Source organism: Marmota flaviventris, chromosome 6 (assembly GCF_047511675.1).
Source record: "Marmota flaviventris isolate mMarFla1 chromosome 6, mMarFla1.hap1, whole genome shotgun sequence".
NCBI classification, from domain to species: domain Eukaryota; kingdom Metazoa; phylum Chordata; class Mammalia; order Rodentia; family Sciuridae; genus Marmota; species Marmota flaviventris.
The window spans coordinates 138,534,969-138,558,741 of NC_092503.1; the positions used below are offsets into that span (position 1 = coordinate 138,534,969).

The 23,773-nt window shown below is 38.2% G+C and overlaps 1 protein-coding gene and 1 pseudogene across 12 annotated transcripts in view; both read left to right on the top strand.

Moving 5' to 3' along the window:
- The first annotated feature begins 601 nt into the window (after positions 1 to 601).
- Positions 602 to 23,773, top strand: part of Prp4k (pre-mRNA processing factor kinase PRP4K) — a 39,476-nt gene continuing 16,304 nt past the window's right edge. For 9 of the 12 annotated variants that reach the window (XM_071613644.1, XM_071613646.1, XM_071613648.1 and 6 more), the window contains exons 1-6: positions 604 to 789; positions 8,336 to 9,535; positions 11,865 to 12,041; positions 18,941 to 19,096; positions 20,342 to 20,423; positions 21,625 to 21,835. In XM_071613644.1, the coding sequence (XP_071469745.1) occupies positions 749 to 789; positions 8,336 to 9,535; positions 11,865 to 12,041; positions 18,941 to 19,096; positions 20,342 to 20,423; positions 21,625 to 21,835 (1,867 nt within the window). In that variant the 5' untranslated portion in view covers positions 604 to 748. Of the gene's footprint in view, positions 790 to 8,335; positions 9,536 to 11,864; positions 12,042 to 18,940; positions 19,097 to 20,341; positions 20,424 to 21,624; positions 21,836 to 23,773 lie in introns of all 12 variants that reach the window. The other 3 variants (XM_027948115.3, XM_027948116.3, XM_027948118.3) reach the window with 1 other exon arrangement.
- Positions 16,913 to 18,290, top strand: LOC114102652 (talin rod domain-containing protein 1-like; annotated as a pseudogene).

Genomic DNA, 23,773 nt, shown 5'->3' on the forward strand with positions numbered 1-23,773 from the left:
CCTGAAATCTTCGCATTTCACTCGCCCAAGTGGTATTACCAAGCAACTATAGTTGGTGAGGAAGTTTTAAAGTTTTTAGCCAGTATGTTCTTACATGTTTTTTCTTCTTTAAAAATTTGGTTTGAGGAAGTCTGGAACTGGCTTCAAAATCACAATCTAGCATCAAATATAAACTTGTGTGCTTGTTCTTGTCCCCCACTTATCCTGTCCTATCAGGATGCTTAGTCTCCAAATTAAACATTTCTAAGACCAAAAGGGGACCTGGGAGATAATTCACATCATGGTTGAGAAAAGTAAAACCGGCCTATGAGCCCTCCACTAATCAAACAGCAACAAGGAAGAGACAAAAATATTATTTATTCACCCAACTTTGGGCCCATAGTGAACCAGCTCTCGGAACCGCGCACACGAAAAGAATAACCCACTCCCTTTGTTTCCCTCGCCAGCAAGTTCCCAGAACTGCTCCGTTACAACATTGACCGCAGATCAAGCCCAGCATATCACTCGCCTTTAGTTTCAACGGGCACCGCCCCCACGGGCCCGGAAGTTACGTCACGACGCTCCGTACTCCGTCCCCGGATGTAGGGTTTTATATCCGGATTCTTAGCGCGGAGTTAAGAGTACCGCTTTCCCCTTCGCGCGTTGCACATGCGCTACGGCTTTTTTTCACCCCCCCATTTCCACTTCCACTAGCTTCCACCGTCCGGGGAACCGCCGCTAGTGCCGCCGAGGAGTCAGGAAGTTCAAGATGGCTGCCGCGGAGACTCAGTTGCTGCGGGAGCAGCCAGAGTAAGTAGTCTCTGTTAGTGGGCTGGAGGCCGGAACCCGGGGAGCCGCGGAGTGGGAAACCGTGGAGACCTGCACGGACCGGCGGGAAAGTTCAGGCCTAAACGGCGAGAGCCAAACTTTGCGTTTCTGCGAGTGATTCGTTGTGGGGCGGGAGGCGTGGAGAGCAAGGCTGGCGGCCTTCGAGCTTCGCTTTCCCAGAGGCCGCGGCTGTTGGGGCAAAGGCGGCCGCGGCCTGTCGCGCGTCGTTGCCCCGGGAGGCGAAGGCGCGAGCGGCCTCTACAGGTCCGGTGCGTGTGGCGGCTGCCAAGGCTCTGAGGTCGCGCCTTCCGACTCCTCTCCCGGGGACAGAGCCTAGGTCTCCTGTCTGAGCACTCGGCGGCATGGTGTTGGGGACTCGAGGGGCAGTGGAGTCAGGCGGGGCAAACCTTCAGTCTTTTCTTCCGCATATAGTTCCTCGCCTCGTCCTACTTCTGTCAGTTTTAGGACCTAAAAGGATCGAGAAAGGGGTGCTAGGGTCGCACTCTTTGACCGTCCCAGAACTGGCCCTGGCTAGCCTTAAACCTTCTCTCTCTACCCAGAACTTTTATTGCAGCAGCCACCTCGGTTTTGTTTTTTTCTTCCCCTGCCTATTGGCAACTTGCAAACTTGAGGCAAAGTAAGATCGAGGCCTGCTTTTTGGTTTGGGGGTTTGTTTTTTGTTTTTGTTTTTGCCGGATTTTAGAGCCTCTCTTTAGGAGGACGAATGAAAGAAGAGTGGGATTTGCAGCTAACTGCTTACAAACTGAACTGTACTTCTGTAGTTAAGCTAGTGTAAGAATCCTTGCAACCGTGTGAAAACATACTTAAGAAAATCGTTGCTTAACTAAAAGCAGTATTTTGTTTTTCATGTTTATACTGGGAAAACTTAAAACAAGAACCTAAAAGAGTGGATTTTAGAACAATATTCCTGTAGCAACCCTCTTTTGCATCTATATTATTTGTTTCCATCCATCTTAGGAAAGAGGTAGGTATACCCTTCCAGCAACTTGCGAAGGGGGAAAGTTTTGCCACCAAACAATCTGACACTTCTTTGCTGTGCAGCCAGTTCTGGGCTCCTTAGTCACTTGATTTTCTCAGCTAGATGGAGAATTGAACTATTTTATTCCAGGCATTTGAAAATTACATTTTGCCCCCATAATATGACTTAGCAGAGAAAAAACGGACTCTAAAAGTTTTAACTAGACTTACAGCTTCTTGTTGTTTTTCAACGAGTAAACTGTGGCACAATTAGAATACAAATCTTATGCTGTATAGCATTTTGAGGAGTGAGTCAGCTATATTTCATTTACATATTTGAATAATACTTGATTTTAATAATATATACCCTTTGTTTAGTCCCTTGCACTGTAAATAAGCTGAGATAGTTTTGGGTTTCCCCTACCTTCTATACATAATGCTTTGTGTAAATGAAATATTTAGTCTATATGTGTCCTACTTTCACTAATTTGAAAATAGTTAAAATAACATTTTGATGTGAAAGCACCTACTATGCTTGGTGATCATGGTGAGTGTTCAGGTATAGCATCTAAACAGTTTTATAGTTAATGAAATGTATTCAAAATGGAAAATTTAGAATGAATAAATACAAAGAAGGGGTTAACTCAAAGGTTTTTTAAGTAGTGGCTTTTACATTGTTAGACTCTTAAATTCAAGCTTTTTAAACTTATTTGCATAAACCAAAGATAAGATGTTCCTCAAAGCATTGAACAAACTTATTTAATTCATGTAAAACCTAAATGAGAGTAGATACTGTTATTTTCCATGTTTTTACAGATGATGAAACTGGAGCACAGAGTAACTTGCCCTAAGTCACACCAAGCAACAAACTCATTTAAACCTTGGCAGTCTGGTTCTAAAACACTGTTCCTAGTTATTGTATTGTCTGGCCTATCATTATACATTGTGGCTCCTTTTAAAATTACCTTTAAGGTTTTCACATCATTTTTACTTCTTGTCAGTGTCTCAGAAAGATCCATAGGAAAGGTGGCAGGTGGTGCTGGGCATTAAAAACAGGGTCTTAGTGCCTATTAAACAATATCCTCCTCTACTGACCTGCATCCCAAGCCAAAAATGATTTTTTGCTGTGACATTTCTAACTTAATGAAACTTAGATTCCGAAACTTGATTTGCAAGAGGTGTTTGTGTTAAGACTGGTCTTTGGGATTACATCAGTATTAATTCTGAATCAGAGGTGTTTCATTTTGTCAGAGAAACAGATTTAATTACTTGTTTTTTCTTTTTTTTTTAAACTGTGGCCTTCACTTTGTTTACCATTAAAAACATTTTTAAGAAAAATTTTCAAGCTTAAAAACTGTTCCATTTATGCACAGAATTAATGAGTTCTGTGTGTTTCCAAAGCTGAATTGAATGCTTCCCAGATAATTCATTAACACTAATCTCTAGAAAATACATGTGAAAGGGGAAGTAAAAATAAAAACAGTGATTTGGTAGTTAGTACTTTATGTTATTTTGAAATTGTTCCATCACTGTTTTTATTGGATAAAGCTTAAATACTGTTAAAATACCCCAATATTGTCTGCACTTCCAATTCATCTTTACTCTCAAATGATGTGATTCAAAGTATGTTACCTAGAACTTAATAAGTTCTCAATAAGTATTTGTTTTATGCCAGACCTGTTGTGGACAGGTTGGTATGCATATCCACCTGCTAAGTGTTTAAAGTTTAATTGGAAAATGTAAATACAAAGCATAAATTTATTTTGTGGAATTTATATAGTGGATATTGTCAGTGTTAATGTCCAAGACCATCAGTTTTCTTAACAAGGGAACTTTTCCCAAGACTTTAGAAGAAAATTGTTGATAATGAGCCTGATTCAGCTGCCTTAGCACAAGCTCATTGTATATAATATGCCATGCCACTGTCATGCTGAATTCAGACTACCTTTTTTGTGGAACTGGAAAAAGGAATGGAAACCAGGGCATTGTGCATTCTAGGCAAGCAAGCACTTAAACACAGAGTGTAATTCTTGTTTTCTATGAAATTTGCTTTGAGAGATCAAATGAGGAGGGCGACAGTTTGTCATATGCATAGGCCAATACAAGAGAATGCTAGGATTGATTATTATGGTTAACAAAGGTAGTCCTTCAACCTCCTGGAACTTGGAAACCTCATCTATCACATGGAGAGACATTTCATTATTTTTTGACATAATAATATTCAATAAATTACAGTAGAAACTGAGGTCACTGATGGAAATTGTTCTTATGGAGAGGGGCATCATGATATAAATCCTGATTCCCAGAAGCACTAGGAACTAAATTTCTACCTTTCTCTCTATGGGCAAACTTTTTAAGAATTTTGAATTGAAATCAACTAAGACTTTTGTAAATTAACTGTAGAAAGCATTAAAAAAAAGATCAAAAAGCAAACTTTTCTTTGGGGAAGGGGTGACTATATAAATCAGTTTAGTATTCTACATTAAATAGGTGAACATGTATTATATCTGTGCATTCTGAGGTTGGGGTTGGGCAGACCTGAGAAACTGCTGATATAACTTAACAAGAGCAAAATCTTAGCTTTCAAGGAGTTTGTTAAAGTAAAAAACAGCTTTAGTTTGGTGAATATAGCTTTTGCAGGTTGTTCTAGAGTACCTGCTGTAGGTTAAATCATCTTCTAGGTTCTAGGGATAGAGCAATGAACTAAGTAGATCAAAAATTCTGAAGAAAAGAGTATCCATCAAGAAGTAGATTAGGAATGGTGGTGGTTATTGTAGAGAAAATTTAAGCACAGAAAGGGAGTATGTGTGGGATGGGAACTGCAACCAAAATGGAGTTGGGCAGACTTAACTGAGAAAGTAACATTTCAGCAGATACCTGGGTAGACAAAAGGAACAGGTCATACTTGTATCTGAGGAAAGCATTGCTGGAAGGAGACAACGGCAAGTACAAGTACCAAGGCCCTGAGGTGAGAAAATACTTATTGTTCAAGTAAAGCAGTTTGACAGGATGAATGCATGAGGGGAGTAGTAGATTCAAGACTTGGGGAGGTGGGGCAGTAGGATAAGGCCTCACAAAGGATTTTAGTTTTACTGTGAATAAGATAAGCATTAAGTTATATGAAGAGTAGCAACATAATCTGACATTTTAAAAGCATTTTCAATCAATTGGTGGAGCTTCTGACTGGCAGAATAAGCCTTCTAACTGGGTTGTTGTATGTGTGACCTTAGACAAGTCCCTTAAACCTTCTCAAAACCTCAAAGTCATATCTGTCATGTGAAAAGACATTTCTTGAGTACTTAGTTTGACAACCTTTTATAGTGTGAATGTTTCTTGTTGCAGCAAAATTGATTTATCTGTAGTATTATTTCCCCAGTTTTCACAATTGAGGACAATGAATCATAGAGAAGCAACTTACCTAAGGTTACAACAGTTATGTCATGTTAGAACATTTTTAACCAGGTAGTTTGACTATAGAATCCATGTTCTTTGATAACTTATAACATTCAGAGAAACTGCCTTGTCTGCTCCACATAGTTATGTGAATAAATAAATGTATGTATCCAGTGTCTACTCACTTATATCAGCTTGCTTTTGTAACACTTTGGAGTTCATATTAAGTAGGATTGTAAACCTCACAATACCATTTTAGATAGATACTGTTATTTTCTGCAATTCATAAATGAGATACCTAAGGATTGATCCTTACCAAAGCCTCACAATTAGTAAGTTGTAGAACTAAGATTTTAACCTAGGCATTTTGGCTCTAGAGACTGTTTAATCTTCTCAGCTATCTTTTATCTGGAGGACATTTGGAGAGTATCTAGGTAGTTTGATTTCAAGCTTAGTGACTAGAATTATGTGCCTGACAACCATTCTTGATCTCTAAAAAGTTTCTCCATAATTTGAATTAGTCTAATATTTTCAGACATTTCCCCTGTAAGTCAAGGTTTAGGAAAAAAGACATATACCCCATCTTCTGGATTGTAGGATAAGAGATTTCTGGGGAAAGGAGATGGATGGCTGTGTATCCTGTATCAGGAACAAAGTTGAAATGTTTCTGGATCTTCTACTCATATCTTTGATTCTTTTTTCTTCTGTAAAAGAGCAGTGTTGGCGTTTTGTTGTTGTGTGTACTGCATTTTCTTTTTCCAGGTCTTTGAGGAAAAAATGATGATCCAGAGAACACTAGTATTTCTCCTTTATTTTCTCATACTCCATTAGAGTTGGCCCAGGTTAAAACCTGATGTTTTATCATAGGACACAGCTTCCTCTGCATATCTGTCACTACTGTTTGCTTTCCTATATTCTGGTACCAAAGATGGAGATTGGCAAAGAATAAAAGTTCTTTGCATTTGATGTCTGGTGGTGGCTGTGTGTTCTCCACTGCACTCCCCCATTGTCATCTAATAACTTCTCAGTCATATCTCTATTTTCCACACCTTTACAGCCACCCCATGTTTATTGAAGACTGAGACCTGACTGGAGAACCACACTCTATACCTAACTCCTGCTGTAATTCTCAGAAATGTCAGTGCCTTAATAAACAATCCCACCAGCTGCCTAGTCTTGCAGTTCCTGGGCCTCTGCGACTCTAGAGAGCCTTTAGTTCTGTCTCAACCTCTCACTCCCAAAATCAACTTATTTTGTCTCCTGGAATTGATCAACTTGGAGATCTTGGCTTCTCTTAGACCATGTTCTTCCACAAGTCTGATGTCCTAGTCACACTGATCTGTTTATAGTTTGCTGTGTATGATTAAGTTTTTTGCAACTTTTCTCTGAAATTCTTTTTAATTCACTTTTTTTTAGAACAGTGATACTTAGCTTTTATTTTTAAATCCACATTTCTTCTCAGTTAACAGCTTTTCTCTTTCTTCAAAGTCCCTACTTAATAAATCACTTTGGGTTTCTTTTCTGTGATCTACAAAATACACCCCTGACTATTTCTAAAAATGAGTTTAAGTGATCCTTCAGTGTTTCCCCACTAATGCCTTTATTTGTGCCTTCATCATTGCAGTCCCTCAGTGTATTATGGTTTTGTATATTATTGTTTTGTATATTATTGTTTACCTGATACCTAGCTTAATGCCTACTGTGGTGATCTTTTTTTTTTTTTTTACTACAAGTTGGCTCAGTAGTGCATACCTTGTAATCCCAGCTTCTCAGCTGTCTGAGTTAAAAGGATCACAAGTTCAAAGCCAGAGTGGGCAACTTAGACGCTGCCTAAATTTTCTTGAGACAGGGATATAGCTTGCCACTGGGTTCAAATCCCCAGTATCACCTCCCACCCCCTGCCAAAAAAAAAAAAAAAAAACTCAAGGATTGCTGAATAAGCTTGTGAGCTCTTAAAACAATTTTGGCTCATTGGTACAGAGTTTTCAGTCTGGGATCACTTGGCCCCTCCCTGTGACTTGGGGTGGAGGGTGAGGTGGACAAACCTGCTTACCTTGAGGCTGCCAGGAGGGACAGAGAGTTGCTCGGGACAAAATAAACCCTTCAAAGGCATTCCCCCAGTGATCTAATTCCTCCAACTCAGCCTACCTCCCAAAGTTTCCCCTACCTCCCAGTAGCACCAGCAGCTGGGAACCAAATCTTCAACATGTGAGCCCTTGGAAGATATTGCCAATTCAAACTATAACAGAATATATCATTTGAAGCCTTGACAAAATAATCCATATCTTCCTCTAAAAATAGTGTGATGTCCTGAATCCAGTTTAAAGTTTTGTTTTGGATCTTATTTTAGGATATGATTTATTATGGAATCACTTTAAAGGGGAAAGTTTAGTATAGCATTTAGTAGGGTTGGTGTGTTAGTTATATTTTATAAAAAGAATGTTTTGAATTTAGGGTGGGCTTATCAGGGCATAACCCCATCATAAGTCAAAGAGCATCTGTAATACTGTTGAACCATGTAGTTAACCTGGAATTACTAAGCACTGTGGGCATAATAAATTTAGAATCAAACTCTTAAACCCAGTACAATTCAAACATGTAAGCACAAAATTTCCCTTGGCTTTGTTTTGGTTTTGCATAGCACCTGATAATATGAACATAGTTTGAGAAACCAATGTCTCATTTGGAAATCAGAAAGATTAAATAATTTGAACAAATATTGAGTCAAACCATATAAAATTGCTTAAACTAAAGTGTAGTTGATTTGTAAAATGTTCTTTAATGTCACATAGTTGCTTTGTGGCAGCTAAGGTCAAGAGTCCTCACTCCTGGTTAGTTTTCTTTGAAGTTTTAACCCTTGGGGATATTATACTGCCAACATCAGCAGTGTACATTGATTGTTTATTTTGGGACCAGCTCATTATTGGCTCGAGATATTTTTTTCAGGATGTGCAAGGGTTGATTGGGTGAAATATGCTCAAAACAAATGACCTGCTAGATTTATTATAGAGTAAGTTTTCTGAACTTAAAGTTGGAAAAGGAGATTTGTCTCCCAATCTACCCCATTATTTGTTTGCTCTAATACTTTGTGGATGCAACCATGAGCAACAAGTTAAAGAAAAAATAGAGAAATAAAATGTGTTTCCTGCATTTACAGGCTGGAAGATGCTGATAATTCTGAAAAGAGTATAAATGAAGAAAATGGAGAAGTATCAGAAGACCAATCTCAAAATAAGCACAGTCGTCACAAAAAAAAGAAACATAAACACAGAAGTAAACATAAGAAACATAAACATTCCTCAGAAGAAGACAAGGATAAAAAACATAAACATAAACATAAACATAAGAAACACAAAAGAAAAGAAGTTATTGATGCTTCTGACAAAGAAGGTATGTCCCCAGCAAAAAGAACTAAACTTGATGATTTAGCTTTGCTTGAAGACTTGGAAAAACAGAGAGCCTTGATTAAAGCTGAACTTGACAATGAGTTAATGGAAGGAAAGGTCCAGTCTGGGATGGGGCTCATTTTACAAGGTTATGAGTCTGGCTCTGAAGAAGAAGGGGAGATTCATGAAAAGGCAAGAAATGGAAATAGATCTAGTACTAGATCTTCAAGTGCAAAAGGTAAACTTGAACTTGTGGACAATAAAAATAGTACAAAAAAAAGAAGTAAAAGCAGATCCAAAGAACGGACTAGACATAGGTCAGATAAAAAGAAAAGTAAGGGAGGTATTGAAATAATTAAAGAGAAAATAACTAGGAGCAAGTCAAAGGAAAGGAAGAAGTCCAAAAGTCCATCCAAGAGAAGTAAGTCTCAAGATCAAGCAAGAAAATCAAAATCCCCTACCCTTAGAAGGCGATCTCAAGAGAAAATTGGGAAGGCCAGATCTCCTAATGATGAGAAGATTAAAATTGAAGATAAAAGTAAGACAAAAGATAGGAAAAAATCCCCAATTATAAATGAAAGTAGAAGTCGTGATCGAGGTAAAAAATCCAGATCCCCAGTTGACTTACGAGGTAAATCCAAAGACAGAAGGTCGCGATCCAAAGACAGAAAATCAAAAAGGTCTGAAACTGATAAAGAAAAGAAGCCAATTAAATCTCCCTCTAAAGATGCTTCTTCTGGGAAAGAAAATAGGTCACCCAGTAGAAGACCTGGTCGTAGTCCTAAAAGAAGAAGTTTGACTCCAAAACAACGTGAAAAATCAAGAAGAAGTAGATCTCCACTTCTAAATGATAGAAGATCTAAGCAAAGCAAATCACCTTCTCGAACTCTGTCTCCGGGTAGAAGAGCCAAGAGCCGATCCTTAGAAAGAAAACGAAGAGAACCCGAAAGAAGACGACTTTCTTCTCCGAGGTAATGTCTTTACAAAATATTGATGCTTTTTACCGATATGCTGTATCTTAAATGGAAAGTAGAACTTAAGGATAGTTAAAAATGAGGAAATCGTGAGTTCATGATTTTATAATCTAGTCCTGTCATTAACATTTATGCTTTTGACAGTGAGATTGGGTATTTTTTTTTCCAAATTCTTGGTTTAATTTAGTATCTAATTTGCTAGGTCATTCATTTAAATCCACGTAATTTAACTACTGAATCTTCATGAGATTATCTAAAACTCATTTGGTGGGGATGGAAGATTAGATCAAATTTTTAAATGAGGTAGAATCAGAAGCTATGTGATTATAGGATCACAGAACTAAATTTGGGGATGTGTGTAGGGAGATTCAGACCATTCTGAACTACTTTAGAAACTGGTTTTATTATTATCTGCTATATATTCAGTAACTGTATACACTTGCTGGCAAAGGTTTGCTTATTAGGAAAATGTTAGCTTATAAGAATATTAATTCCTAGCCATTTACTATATTCATATTAGTTTTTTATTGTATGGGTATCAGTATAATTTTAGAGTTTAAGTCATCACATTCTCAGAAATTTCAAGTGTTGTTTTCACAGTGCTTTTAGAGATACTTTTGATTCTTTGCTCTTCACTTCTAAGTGGTATGTTTTAATGAAATAGCCTCCCTTTAACTTTTTGTGTTGAAGCACGTATTAGTCTTGTTGATTGTCGGTTGTCGTATTGAAAGTGTTTCTTAGTTATCCTGATAGTCTTTCAGTTTGAAGAGGCAATTCAATACCAGACCTGTGTATTTGAAACAGACAAAATGCTTTTAATTACAAAAGTTATATGTGCTAAAGAGAAATTCAAATAATGCAGAAACCCATAAGTTCTCTCCTCCATCCTTCTATAACCACTCCAACAATTTTGTGCCTTCTAACCCGTTTTCTATGCAAATATAAGTGTTTTCTTATAAAAATGGAGTAATTATTTACATTAACATAGTATTCTTTTATGAATACTTCAGTGACATTACATATAGAATCTTTTTAATTCTTTATAACAACATGGTATGTATTTCACAGGGTATATGTACCCAAAGTATCCAGTTTTGTTGAAACTGATGAAAATTTAGATTGATTCACGTTTTTCACTGTTGTGTGCAAAGATCTTCATGGCTTATGTGTGAAGCTTCAGCAAATGATTCTGAGAAGTTGACTTGCAAAGTCTCCTGGTGTGTGCATTTACATTTTAGAAAGTCTTACTGCCAAATTTCCTTTCAGGAAAGTTAAACCGCCTTCTGCTTCCAAGACTATGCAGACAGTCCTTTTCTCCAAACCCTTATTAACTAAGAAATCATATAATTACCAGTTTGTCACCTTAAAAAGGGGAGGGGACATTTTAAATTTGAATGCCCTATCAATAGAGGTTAAGCATTTTTATTTTCATTGCATTTAAGCAAATAATTCTCCCTGACTGCTATATTCTTATCCTATCATTTACAGTTTTTAACTGGTCTTTGAAAAGAGTGTGTAAACAGAATATATATGAAAAACAATTTTTCACAGATGGCCCTATCAAGAAGTACTGCATTTCTGAATCAAAGTCTACTTTGCTTGTTTTGGCTAGATCAAAAAAAGATTCTTTTAGGTTCTGTATACCATGTCCAAACACGTAAGGCAGGTTGTGTTTTCATGTTTTTATCCAGGGGGAAATACTATAATGTTATTACTTGTGAAGACAAACCTATTTACAAGTTGTCCTGATTGTTTGGATTGACTAGTTCTATGCAAATCTGAAAGAAATGTTCAAAACCCAAAAAAATGAAGTTGCAGAAAGGCTTATAATAACATTGATATCATGTTGAACAGACTAAAACTTACGAGAAAGTTGATTTTGCATAGGAGAGGCTGAGGTATTTCCTCAATTTTGAGGTTTACCATTGTAAGATACTATTATACAAAATTGAAATTAAAGGTAAAATTTTTAACTGCAGAAATGTCACGTTATAGAAATAAACTTCCAACTGAGGAAATGGAATGATATTACCCATTTAGGAAACTTTTGTTTGAGTTGTTAATTTGAAATTGTAATCAATGGCTTTATGAGTATGGATAGGCTTTAACATTCTTCAAATTGTGAGGCCTAGCAAACAGACTTTTATTGAATGTTTCATAATACCAAAATGTCATTGTGGTCCTCAATTGAATTTAAGTTTTTATTTAAAACACATCAGTTTGTATCATTATCATTAGATTGATGTCTTAAAATATTCTTTATATGTAGAACAGATTCTTTTAGGTCGATTTGTTATTCTGTTAACTTGCATTTTTTCCCCTTAAGAACACGACCTCGAGATGATATCCTCAGTAGACGTGAAAGATCAAAAGATGCCAGCCCTATTAATAGGTGGTCTCCAACCCGAAGAAGAACAAGTAGATCTCCCATTAGACGAAGGTCGCGCTCCCCACTTAGACGTAGCAGATCTCCGAGAAGAAGAAGCAGGTCTCCTCGGAGAAGGTAAATATAATTAATTACATACGTTATTACTGATCAATTAACCTTTGAATGTTTTGAAGCTCCATTTAGCTCAGTTAAGTTTTCCTATAGAGCATTTTTCTCTGAAAATTTTTAGCTGAGATCCCATATTTTGTGTTTGCCAGAATGTGATGTTTCATAAACATTAATTTTGTCTTTAATATAGTTTCCCATCAAATCATTGTTCATTAAAAATTCAGTCTTTTAAGGGCTGAGGATATAGCTTGGTTGGTAAAGTGCTTGCCTTGCATGCACAATGTCCTGGGCTCAATCCCCAGCACCACCAAAAAATATATATATATTTTTTTTTTAAAAGTAGGACTTTCCTTTTTTTAAAGAGAGCTAAATACTAAATGAGCTAGGTTTAAAGATCTTGGTGTTTTAGCTGACAGGCTCAGGGGGTGGTAAATAAGTACCTGAAGTTTCTTTTTATAATTATTATGTATAATTGACTCCTGAGGAGTCTTGGTCAAAAACCTATGTAATTCACTGTTAGAAAACCATTTTTTTTCTAACATACATGTAGTTAATCAAAAAGAATGTTTTTAAAGTAGGGAATCATGTTTTTAAATGCATATGTACATTAAACCATAGATGAACATTCACTTGCCAATCTTATAATATTTTTGATTGAATATGATTTAAAGACAACATATCCAAGGCTTGTATTTACATATCTCTGAAAATTTTTGTATACTATATTCCTGGATGTAGAAATACATGGTCTGAGAGTACTTTCGGACAGTGAGGGCTTTTTAATACCACCCTTACGCATAATTAATTATCTTCCACCCAATTTTATTGTATTTTGTATGCTTTAAGAGTCAGTGTAGGGGCTGGGGATGTGGCTCAAGCGGTAGCGCGCTCGCCTGGCATGCGTGCAGCCCGGGTTCGATCCTCAGCACCACATACAAACAAAGATGTTGTGTCCACCGAAAAACTAAAAGTAAATATTAAAAAAAAAAAAAGAGTCAGTGTAAGCATTATCCTGTGTTGATTGTTCCCTGCTGAGCAAATAGTGGTGGGAGGAGAGAAGAGGGGACCTTTCTTCTAATTCTCGTTGTTGACTTCTCCACATCATTCTCTATGACTGCTAATACAGTTATCCTTGTATTGCTTTCCTTCTGCCATCCTCTTGGTATTCCCTCTTTATTTCATGTGACTCCCGTGTGATCTTTTTCTAATCATTCCTGTGTTTTGATAACCCATCTTTAATAGCTTTGTGAGCACATAGAAGGGACATTTTTTGGAGCCTTTATCTCTAAAAAGTACCTTTTATTCTCATTGCTGATTTAGAAAGGAATAGAATTCCTGGTTGAAGTCATTCTTTGAGAATCTTTAAATCATTCTATTGATCTCTAGTTTTCAGTATTGCCCTTTAGAGCCTAATTCTGATTCCTGGGTGCTTTTTTTCTTTCTTCATCTTTAAATTTATAATAAATGTCTTGTTTTTTGTTTGTTTGGGGTTTGTTTTTGTTTTTTAACCTGGCATTTAACCATTAAGCCATATTGCCAGGTTTCTGTTCTCGTGACTAAAAGGCTCAGGGGTCACTCCAGATAAACTGGGCTAATTGAGCTGTGCAAAATAACCACACAAGAGACACAAATACCTTTTTCTTTTGGGTCGCTGTGACGGCTCCTCTGACCTTACGGGTCCGCAGGAAGAGAGAGAGCGAGAGCACGCGCTGACCCCTTTTATTGAGGAGAAGCTATTCAAATGAGGCAAGGGGTCAGTTTTCAGGGGGCTGAGTCTATCTTCATGATGTCCACTGTCAGCAGGTTGACTGACACCTGGGTAGGTCACACCCAAGGGCACATTAAGAGAAGGGGACATACACAAGGCACTTCCATGGAAGATTCTATCCTAAACAGGGCAAGGGATTATATTACATACAAAGGAACAGGTGAGCATAGCCACCCATGGGGCTGTAGCAAGACACACCCATGCATGAGACATCGACCCTCGAACCCAAGAAGGGTAGGGAAAGCTCTACCACATTTCTGTGACTGAGCGCCTCAGCACCCAGCAGGGGAGGTGACTCAGTCACTTGCAGGGTTGGTCTCCCACACCATATTCCCAGCCCTTTTTAATATTTTGAGACAGGGTCACACTAAGTTGCTTTGGGGCCTTGCTAAGTAGCTGAGGCTGGCAATCCTCCTGCCTCAGCCTTGGGATTACAGGCATGCACCACTGTGCCTGGCTCTCTCTCTTTCTCTCTTTTCTTGCTATTTGTTCACATTTTCATTTGAAGACTTTTCTCAGAAAGCTGCATCAGTCAGCGTTTTCTGTTCTAATTTCATAGTTAGACACTTAAAAAGCTGAATGGAAATTGTCTTCAACTGGAGAGTACCACTTCATGGTATCACTTTAGGAACTAGAGACTTTTTAAATACCAGTCTTTTTTCTGGGCCTAGTAAGTTTTTCAGAATTCTCTGACATCCTACATATAAACCTGGTACAGTAGAGTTCTGGTTCTTCATGATGTAAACTTTCTCTTCACCTCTGTTTTTGGTAAAGCACCACCAAGTGTCTTGTGTCAATTTTTATAACAACCTCAAAGTAAACTTTTTAAAAGTTTCTTTATTTTTTAGTGGTGGGGATTGAATCCAGGCCTTTTGTGTACTAGGCAAGTGCTCTACCACTGAGTATACCTAACCCTAACCCTAACCCTATTACCAGCCCCAAGAAAATAAATCTCCCACCCCTGCTTTGGTACCAAGGAGTGAACCCAGGGACACTGTACTAATAAGCTATACCCCCAGCCCTTTTGTTGTTGTTCTTGTTATTGCTGTTGTTTGTTTGAGACATGGTCTTGCTAAGTTGTTGATAACTGATCTCATACTCGCAATCTTCTGCTTTAACCTCCCCAATCACTGGAATTAAAGGTACATGCCACTGTGCCCAGCAGGTATCTTAAGTATTCTGTCACATTATGAAGGGAGTGTTTGGCATTTTCCACTGAAGTGGGGAGGGGAATATACAAGAATCTTGTTTCTATAGGCTTTCAACCAATTATTTCCAACTTTTACCTCATACTCCATCCTTTAGAGTCTACGGAGTTCCTGGCCTCTTTAGAGTGTTATGCTCAGATTTGTCTCTGTCCTACTTTGTGTGTTTGAACTCATGGTCAGCTTTATTTGATTTGTTACTCTTCCATTCAGTTTGCACATTTCAAAGCTGGGCATGATGACACATACCTATAATATCAGCTACTCAGGAGGCTGAAAAGGAAGGATCAAGAGTTCCAGGGTAACCTGGGCAACATAGTGGGATTCTATCTCCAAAATAGTAATGATGGTAATAATAATACCTAATTTGCACATTTGATGATTTTTCTTGTCATCTCTGCAATCATGTATTCACATTCTCTTTATATTGTGTTTATTGAAACATGCAATTTTTTAATATGTATTTTTTAAGTGTAGTTGGTCACAATACCTTTATTTAATTTATTTTTATGTGGTGCTGAGGATCAAACCCATTGCCTCACACGTGCTAGGCGAGTGCTCTACTGCTGAGCCACAACCCCATCCCCAAAACATAATTTGTATAAAATAAAAGTCACCTTCTTTTGTGTAGGTTGAGTATTGGCAGGCACATACAGTCACAGGGTAGAGAACATCTCCCTTAGTAGTCAGTCTCTTCCTTCATTCTAGCTCTGGGTAACCAGCTGTGTGTTTTCTGTTCCTATAGTTTCAACTTGGTTTTCCTAGAAAACCTTTTTTATATTTTTCATAAGCTTACATAATTAATCAGGTAGTTAAAAATGAGTATGATTAATAGCGCAAACAGCTTAGAGAATGGGGTTGACTTTTGGTAATCATACAATTCAACTGATGAGACCAGAGGAAAACATTTTTACTGTATTCATTGGTATGGATCATTAGCTTTCTGTGTACCACACAACCTTGGTACTATAAGAATACAAAGAAAGGCAGGGGAAGCCTCCGGTGGTCCTAGCGGGCTGGTACTCAGTGGGACGCAGAGAGAAAAGCAGGTGAAGTTGGTGGTTGGCAGGAGCCTGGCACCCTACTGATGGCCACAGCAACACAGGGACCCTCTGATTGGGTAGACACAATGCACACAGCTTCCAGAGAGATCAAAAGCTGCAGGGCCTAAGAAGGTGGAGCGCCAGGATGGACTTGCGCCAGAAGCCAGCGTGAGGCAGGCAAAGGTGCAAGCTGGGCAGCCACTGTGTGTAGTCAGTACACGCTCCCACCATGCAGCCAGGACAGCGCTGCCACACCCTCAACCATGCAGCCACTGCTGGCGCCTCTTCCACAGAGTGAGTTAGAAGATGTGCCCAGTTCTGCTGTGTGTTCCAGAGCCTTCCTGGAGAAGTGTCTCCTGTCGGGGTCACAGCAGCTGACAGCCCAACCCACTGGCCACTGACGGAGCACCTCCTGGACCAAAGGATTTTCATTTGAAAGAAAGGAAGGAGGGAAGGGAGGACAATTCCCAGCTTCCCTGTTCCGCCCTCTCTTCTTAGACGGCCAGGCCATGCCATGACCAAGAAGGTGGCAATGTCCAGAAGAAGAGACTTTTCCTGGCAGCTCCACAGTGAGGATCATGGACTGAGTTTGTTCTGCTGGGGTTCATGCTTCCTACAAGCTTTCTAGGAGGCCTTATGCCGCAGCCTTTCCTCAGGACCAGAGGAGCCTCCAGTGTTCTCTGGCTCATAGGTTTGCTCCCACACTGCCCAGGCTCCAGCTGCCATAGCATAGTGCCTTCTGCCCTTGATGGTGATGGCCTTATGGTGTGGGGAAGGCACTAGGGCCAGCTGAGTTGCAGAGTTGGTAGTAGCAGATTCCCCAGTGGCATGCCAGTGCAACCCCATCCTCATCCCCACGTGATGGCTAGCGCCAGCACCGGAAAACCCACCAACCAGGCTGTCTCTCCAGCACCTGAGAGCACCTTCATTAGGGCCAGCTCACAGCCACAGAAGCAGCTGGTGACTGCTACTACTATGAGGGCAAGTTACGACTGGTAGCTGACCTGCTTCTGCTGTCAAGCAAGGCTAATACAGTACTTTTCTAGGGCCCTGCCTCTTGTGCCGGTGCAAGTCCTTTGAGTAGTGCCAGGACACTATTGCATGTGTGAAGGGCTGTCCATTTTTACCCATGTGGTGCAGAAACAGCTTAACATGGGCCACTTTGGAAAAGACCAAGACAGTCAAGTAGAGCTGGTCAACCTGTTAGTGTTGCTGACCGAATGGTCAGCCCACACAACCTATCTGGCTGTGATGGCCACAGCAGTCTGCTCAGCCAGGCCTGGTGGACCGCTACCGAATAATGACACACTGTTGCCATGGGGTGGAGCAGGTATTACTAAAGCTGCTGCTGGAGGTGTCACAGGGCCTGTCACTCAACCTCAAATTCCTGATGGGCTCGTGCTCCATGGCAGTGGCTAGTGACAATTCACAGTACTACTGTTCACCTTCAAGGTGGGCGTCAAGTGCATGAGCACTAGCGCATTAGCACTGCTGGCCTGTGTACGCAAGGGGAAGGTGGCACCCAGTTAACTACTAGGCAGTCGTTGTGCGCTCTTCAGTGGGCCCCTGGTGTAGGCCCGGAGAACACTGGTGGGCTTTACCAGTGAGCTGTAGTTCCTGGGTCCGTGGCCGATGTAAGCACGGAGGCCAAGGTGGGGCAGACTGCCATCTTGGGTGGTTCCATGAGCTTGATATTGACCTGAGTGCTTCCAATCCAGTGCCTCAGGGATCTGACACTAATACCCCAACGGGGTGCTAAGATGTGGGACCACAGTGTGAGGCTGAGGACTTTGGCCTGCACCGTGTCTGAAGGCTGTACCCTGCTGTCTCAGGTTTTAAGAGAGAGTCTTTGCTCAGGACTTTACTGCCAGTGAATTCCAATTCTATGAATTAGCAAATCCACCCCCCACATCCCTTCTTCCACCACCAGGCTAAAAGGAAGAAACTTATTTTCTGCCCCTCTCCATTTATACCTAAGAAATCATAGGTGAACACCCATCCCTGCCCCAATGTTAAATGCCCAAGAGGAATCTTCCAGAAGTCAGAGCCATGCACACAGCTCACAAACCCAGAAGGCCTACATAGGAGTGGGGAACAGAAAACTGGTAATCTGCTGATTGTGGTTTAACCCCTACACCCCACCTCCGTTCATCAACTGAATTTTGTTATTAATTGGGCAGGAGGGAGGTCATGGATTCATTTCTTTTTTTCTTATTCCTTTTTTGTTAATTTTTTTTTAAGCAGTCTCGTTAAATTAGGAGTATATTCAGTGTGGAAAGAATATTACTTTGCTGGGTGATTTAAAAATGGGGGAAAGCTACTGTGAGCATATTTTATATTAATTCTTTTTAATTATTATTTTCCTCTAACTTTTTAGTTTACACCACAGAGTGTTGTTACCCCAATGTCAGTTTCAAGTTTTTATTTTGTATGTATTAGAGTATTTCATCTTTTAAAATATTATGTTTCTCAACATCAAAAAAAAAGAATGCAAAGAGGGGCTGGGGATGTAGTTCAGTGCTAAAGTGCTTGCTTAGCATGCAAAAGGTCCTGGGTTCAATTCCTAGCACGGGGGTCGGGGGGAGGAATGCAAAGAAACATATTTATTCCTCATAGAGCTTAACATACAAGTCTTTGTTCATGAGAAAAAAAAAATTTAGTTTAAAATGTTTGCTGAAACAGTAGCTAGTTCTGTTTAGTTACACTGATGTTGTGATACTGTTATTTTTCTTAAATTACCTTTTTTTTTAAGTAGGTTATAAAGGAGTTTGGGGTTCATGATAAAATTGAGCAGAAAGTAAAGTTCTCTTATTTCTTCTCCCCACACATGTGCCTTCCCCCATTTTGACATTTTCAAAATATGTATATATCTTCTTTACCTTCAAATAGAGACAGAGGTCGTAGGAGCAGATCACGCTTGAGAAGGAGGTCTCGATCACGAGGTGGTCGCAGACGAAGAAGCAGAAGCAAAGTAAAGGAAGATAAATTTAAAGGAAGTCTTTCTGAAGGAATGAAGGTTGAGCAGGAGTCTTCATCTGATGATAAGTAAGAATAAAATTTAACCATAATTTTATTTTTCCTGTTTAGAGAAACTGTTTGACTAGAAAATTTAAGTGGCCACTTGATTATTTTAAGTGAATCAGTCATTTTTTCCTGAGTTAAAAGTTAACCTTTTGTGATGATTGGGCAAATTTATGGTGGAGGTGATGGTTTTCCAAATTTAGAAATGTCCACTTTGGCTGTTGTGAATTCTGGGCCATCATTTTATTGTGAGTCTTCCCTTTATTTTTATTGGGAATAATAGACATATTTGTCCTGCCAATCTGAGTTACCAGTTTTGGGGAAGAAATTGCTATACGAAATTTATGACATTTCATTTTATGTTAAGTGTTGCCTGCTTGGTATTTGGAGATAGCTGGTGGCAGGTAACAACCTTTTACAATGTAAAGATGGAGAAACTTTTCAATGACTAATAAAATAACAGAAACTAAGTTTTAAAACACACACTTGGTTGTCTAAATGGAATACCGTAAACATAAAACCAATTTAGTGCAGTAGTTTTCAAAAGGGGCTATTTACTTCCTTGGAGACATTTTGGCAATTGCTATCTAATGGCAGAAGGCCAGGGATACTGCATCCTCCAGTGCACATGCTAATCCTCCACAAATTAATTGTCCATACCAAAAACAATAGCACTAAGGTTGAGAGACCTTGATGAAAGTTTGATAATTAAGAAAGTTGGGTAGGGAATGCGTGCTCAACATAGATCCTGATATCATCATAACAGTTGGCTTTTGTGTCTGCACAGCACATTTAGCAGTTAGGATAATGGAAAAGTTGCATTGAAAAGGATCAAAAAGCTGAGGAGGAGGTCTTTGGAGGGACAAGAAGGGAGGGAGGGCCAGGGACAGTATTCAATAATTGAGTCACATTACCTTTCAGATTACAAACAAGTGTTTGCATGTGTATTTTTTATATGAAAGGGACCAATACCTTTCATAAGCGTTGAAAGAGCCAGTGGTGCTTTTTCTAAATTAGGGATCTTTCTTGTTCCCAGTTTGGGTACCATGAAATAAGTGAGAAGAAAATAGACAGGAAAGGTATATTACTAGCATTCCATATCAGAAAACTGACACAGTTGAAAAACAAGTAATGTGGCTTATGGCTTTTTTTGCTCTTAATGACATTTTCCAGCTATAATATTAAGACGTAAAAGAGTTATAGTTATAGAATATCTTAAGGATGTTTGAAAAACGTTTTTGGTGTTTTTTTTTTTTTTTTTTTTTTAAGCCTCGAAGATTTTGATGTAGAGGAAGAAGATGAAGAAGCTCTAATAGAACAGAGAAGAATACAAAGGCAGGCAATTGTCCAGGTATGTGATTTTTATTTATTTATTTATTTATTTTTAATCAGTTCTCTTGAGTAGTCACTGCTCTAGTGCAGATTTTTTACTTTAATAAAGAAATGACATCTGAAGAGGTCTTCAGAAAAGAAGCACACAAACTTATTGAGACTTGAAGGAGTTACTTTAGTTATTAAAATAGATGTTTCTCTTTATTATACATGGAATTTTGATATAAACTTCCTTTGTAAGACATGAGAATTTGAGGTTTCATTTTCTAAAAATGAACATAAATTCTAAATAGATTAGAGGAATTTTATTTAGCAAAAATAAATGCCTTTAACTGTAAAAGCAAACATTTTAATGTCTATAAAGTAATGGCAAGCTTTCTAGTGCAAATGTGGTTGTTTATGAAACATTTGAAAAATAATTTTAAGACTAGAGTGATATAGGGTTGGGGATATAGCTCAGTTGGTACAGTGCTTGCCTTGCACACACAAGGCCCTGAATTCAATCCCCTGCACCACAAAGCAAAACAAACAAACAAAAAAATAAATGGAGGAAGACTGGAGGGATGGAGAAAATTAAATGGGAAAAGGGTGTTATTCACAGATCGTGATAAAGTCCTTCATTGATGAGATTTGCTACCATAGAAAACTCTTAGTTTCTTGTTGGCTAGCCTTAGATAAAGCTATGTACAGTAGGTCATTTGTGGGCTTCAGTCCTTCTACAATGCCTTCTCTCATGACAGATGACAAAAAGAGAGCTACTATGATAGCCCTTATCTCCAGTCCTTGGGGCCAGAGGTGCTTCAGAACTTAGAAATTTTTGCATTTTAGGAAGGTAATATGGTGCATCTGTGTATATCATTTAGCACCTCAGTGACATCTGAAGTGACCCATGATTATTACATTAGTATTTCTAAAATGAGATGTACTGATGGTTACACTGAGGGAATAAATAAGATGATAAACAGCATCTCATCTGGTCTGGTCAGGTCAGGTTTTGCCACATGATTAATGTGCACCAAACAGAGGCAGGGGGCAAACTTGAGAATTCTTTTGAATTTTGAAATTACATAAGGGATCGTGGATCTGATTAAACCAAGGTATAAATATTGTTGTTTTACATGGACACTGTTAACTTTTCAGTGCAACAACTCTTAACAAATTAAGTAATAAATTCATTTAGCATCCAATTTCATGAAAATATATCATATTGTTAATTACAGAAATATAAATACCTTGCTGAAGATAGCAATATGTCTGTACCATCTGAACCAAGCAGCCCCCAGAGCAGTACTAGAACACGATCACCTTCTCCAGATGACATCCTAGAGCGAGTAGCTGCTGATGTTAAAGAGTATGAACGGGAAAACGTTGATACATTTGAGGCATCAGTAAAAGCCAAGCATAATTTAATGACTGTTGAACAGAATAATGGTGAGTAAAATAGATTTTTGTCCTGGCCATGCATTTCTCTGAATTTTCAGCTGTATAACTTTTTAGAGAGACCATACTTTCAATGAGATTTGGGATTGAGGAAAAGTGAAAAGGAATAGAATTGTTGCTCCTGCTAACTATATCACAGTAATATATTAGATATATTGTAATGAATGTTTTGTATATATGCTTCTTTATTCATTCACGTCCCAAAAAATAGTATACTGAACTCCCACATTTTCGCCACCTTCTGTTCTGCTTGCTGATTTTCAGGTGAATATGTATATGTAATGAAATGGATAATCTTTTAATATTTATTATCAGTGACTATTGACAGTTGGATGGTTTGACTCAAAATCCAATTATATGGGATAGATATCTCTTAAACCTTTCTTCAGCTTTAGTAGTTCTTTCTTTCTAATCCTGTTTTGTTTTTCTCCTCTAACGCCAGTATTTCTTGAAAATTAATAGCTGACATTAGAAACCAGTAGATTTAGGTTTAATTTTTTTTTGGCAAAAATATTATATTAGTAGTGTTGTACTGTTGTATCACATGTGGTGTACAGTTGTCCTGTTTTATTGCCATTGAAAGAATGTGTTAGGATAATGAGAACTGAACCACATCTATTTAATATAGTTTGCCTTTGGATGTTTACCTAATGATTTTAGCAGTCCTTGATCATTACTTAGGTACATTATTTCATCGGGGGTTCCAATATGGTGATTTTTTTTTTCTATCATTCTTTTTAATTGTTAAATTTTAGTTCTTCTATGAAAGAAACTTCCACTTTTGGTTATTCCAGAATACAGTTTGTATAGGAAAAGCAGGATGAATGTATGGTTATTTCTGTGTATTGACCAATTTTTATAATAAAAAACAGTGCCCTGGCAACCTCCAGAGAAAATTCATTAGTATTTATTCAGTTTTTTTTTTTAATATTTATTTTTTAGTTTTAGGTGGACACAATATCTTTATTTTCTTTTTATGTGGTGCTGAGAATCGAACCCAGTGCCTCACGCATGCTAGGTGAGCACGCTACCACTTGAGCCACATCCCCAGCCCTATTCAGTCAGTTTTGATGGGTTTTTATTGTTAGTACCATTTTGGTTTTTGTTGTTGATATGTTTGAGTCTTTAGCCGTTTTCCCCCTTTGGTTTTCATTTGTTTAAGCTCAAGTTATTTTCTCTTCAGTCAGAGTATGGAGGCAGCCCTTTTTAGTAGATTTCAAATGTCCTTCTGAATCAACTGTTTTAGTATTTAAAAGAGCTTTCTTACTTTCTAGAACAAGGGCCAGCAAACTTTGTATAAGGAGTCAAGTAGTAGATACATCATTGTAAACTTCTCTGCCCTCTTTTTTCCATATTCTGAATTATGCTCTTGGAGTGCAAAAAGCAGCCACAGACAATGCACTGATCAGTGGACATGCTGTGTTCAAAACAAGCAAAAATATTGTTATGTACAGTGACATTTGAATTTTGTTTAATTTAAATTTGCCCAAAAATAGTCTTCTTGATTTTTCTCTTTCCCTCCCAAAAGTGTAAAAACAGGCCATACAGAAACCACAGTGGGTTTGATTTAACCCAGTCTTTATGTGGTAACTTTTTGATTTTAGTATTCTTTTTTCTCTTACAATGAAAACCTTGTTTTGCATAGCATAGTTACTTATAGGTTATTATATTTAAATTTTAGAGACATGAGTATGAACTATCATTATTAAATAATTATTCTTTCTGTCCTTATACCATATCCTAAGGTATATAGTCATAATTCTTTGTTTTTAAAATCACTTAAAATAATTCTCCTCTTTATAGCTATGCCACCAATTTGGTAGGTTTAGGAATTTTTTAGGTTTAGGTTTTGTCTTTTTGCTTTTGATCTTTAGAAAGTACGTTTGTTTTTTGTTTTTTAAGTTATTAAGACCTTTGAGTGTTTTATAT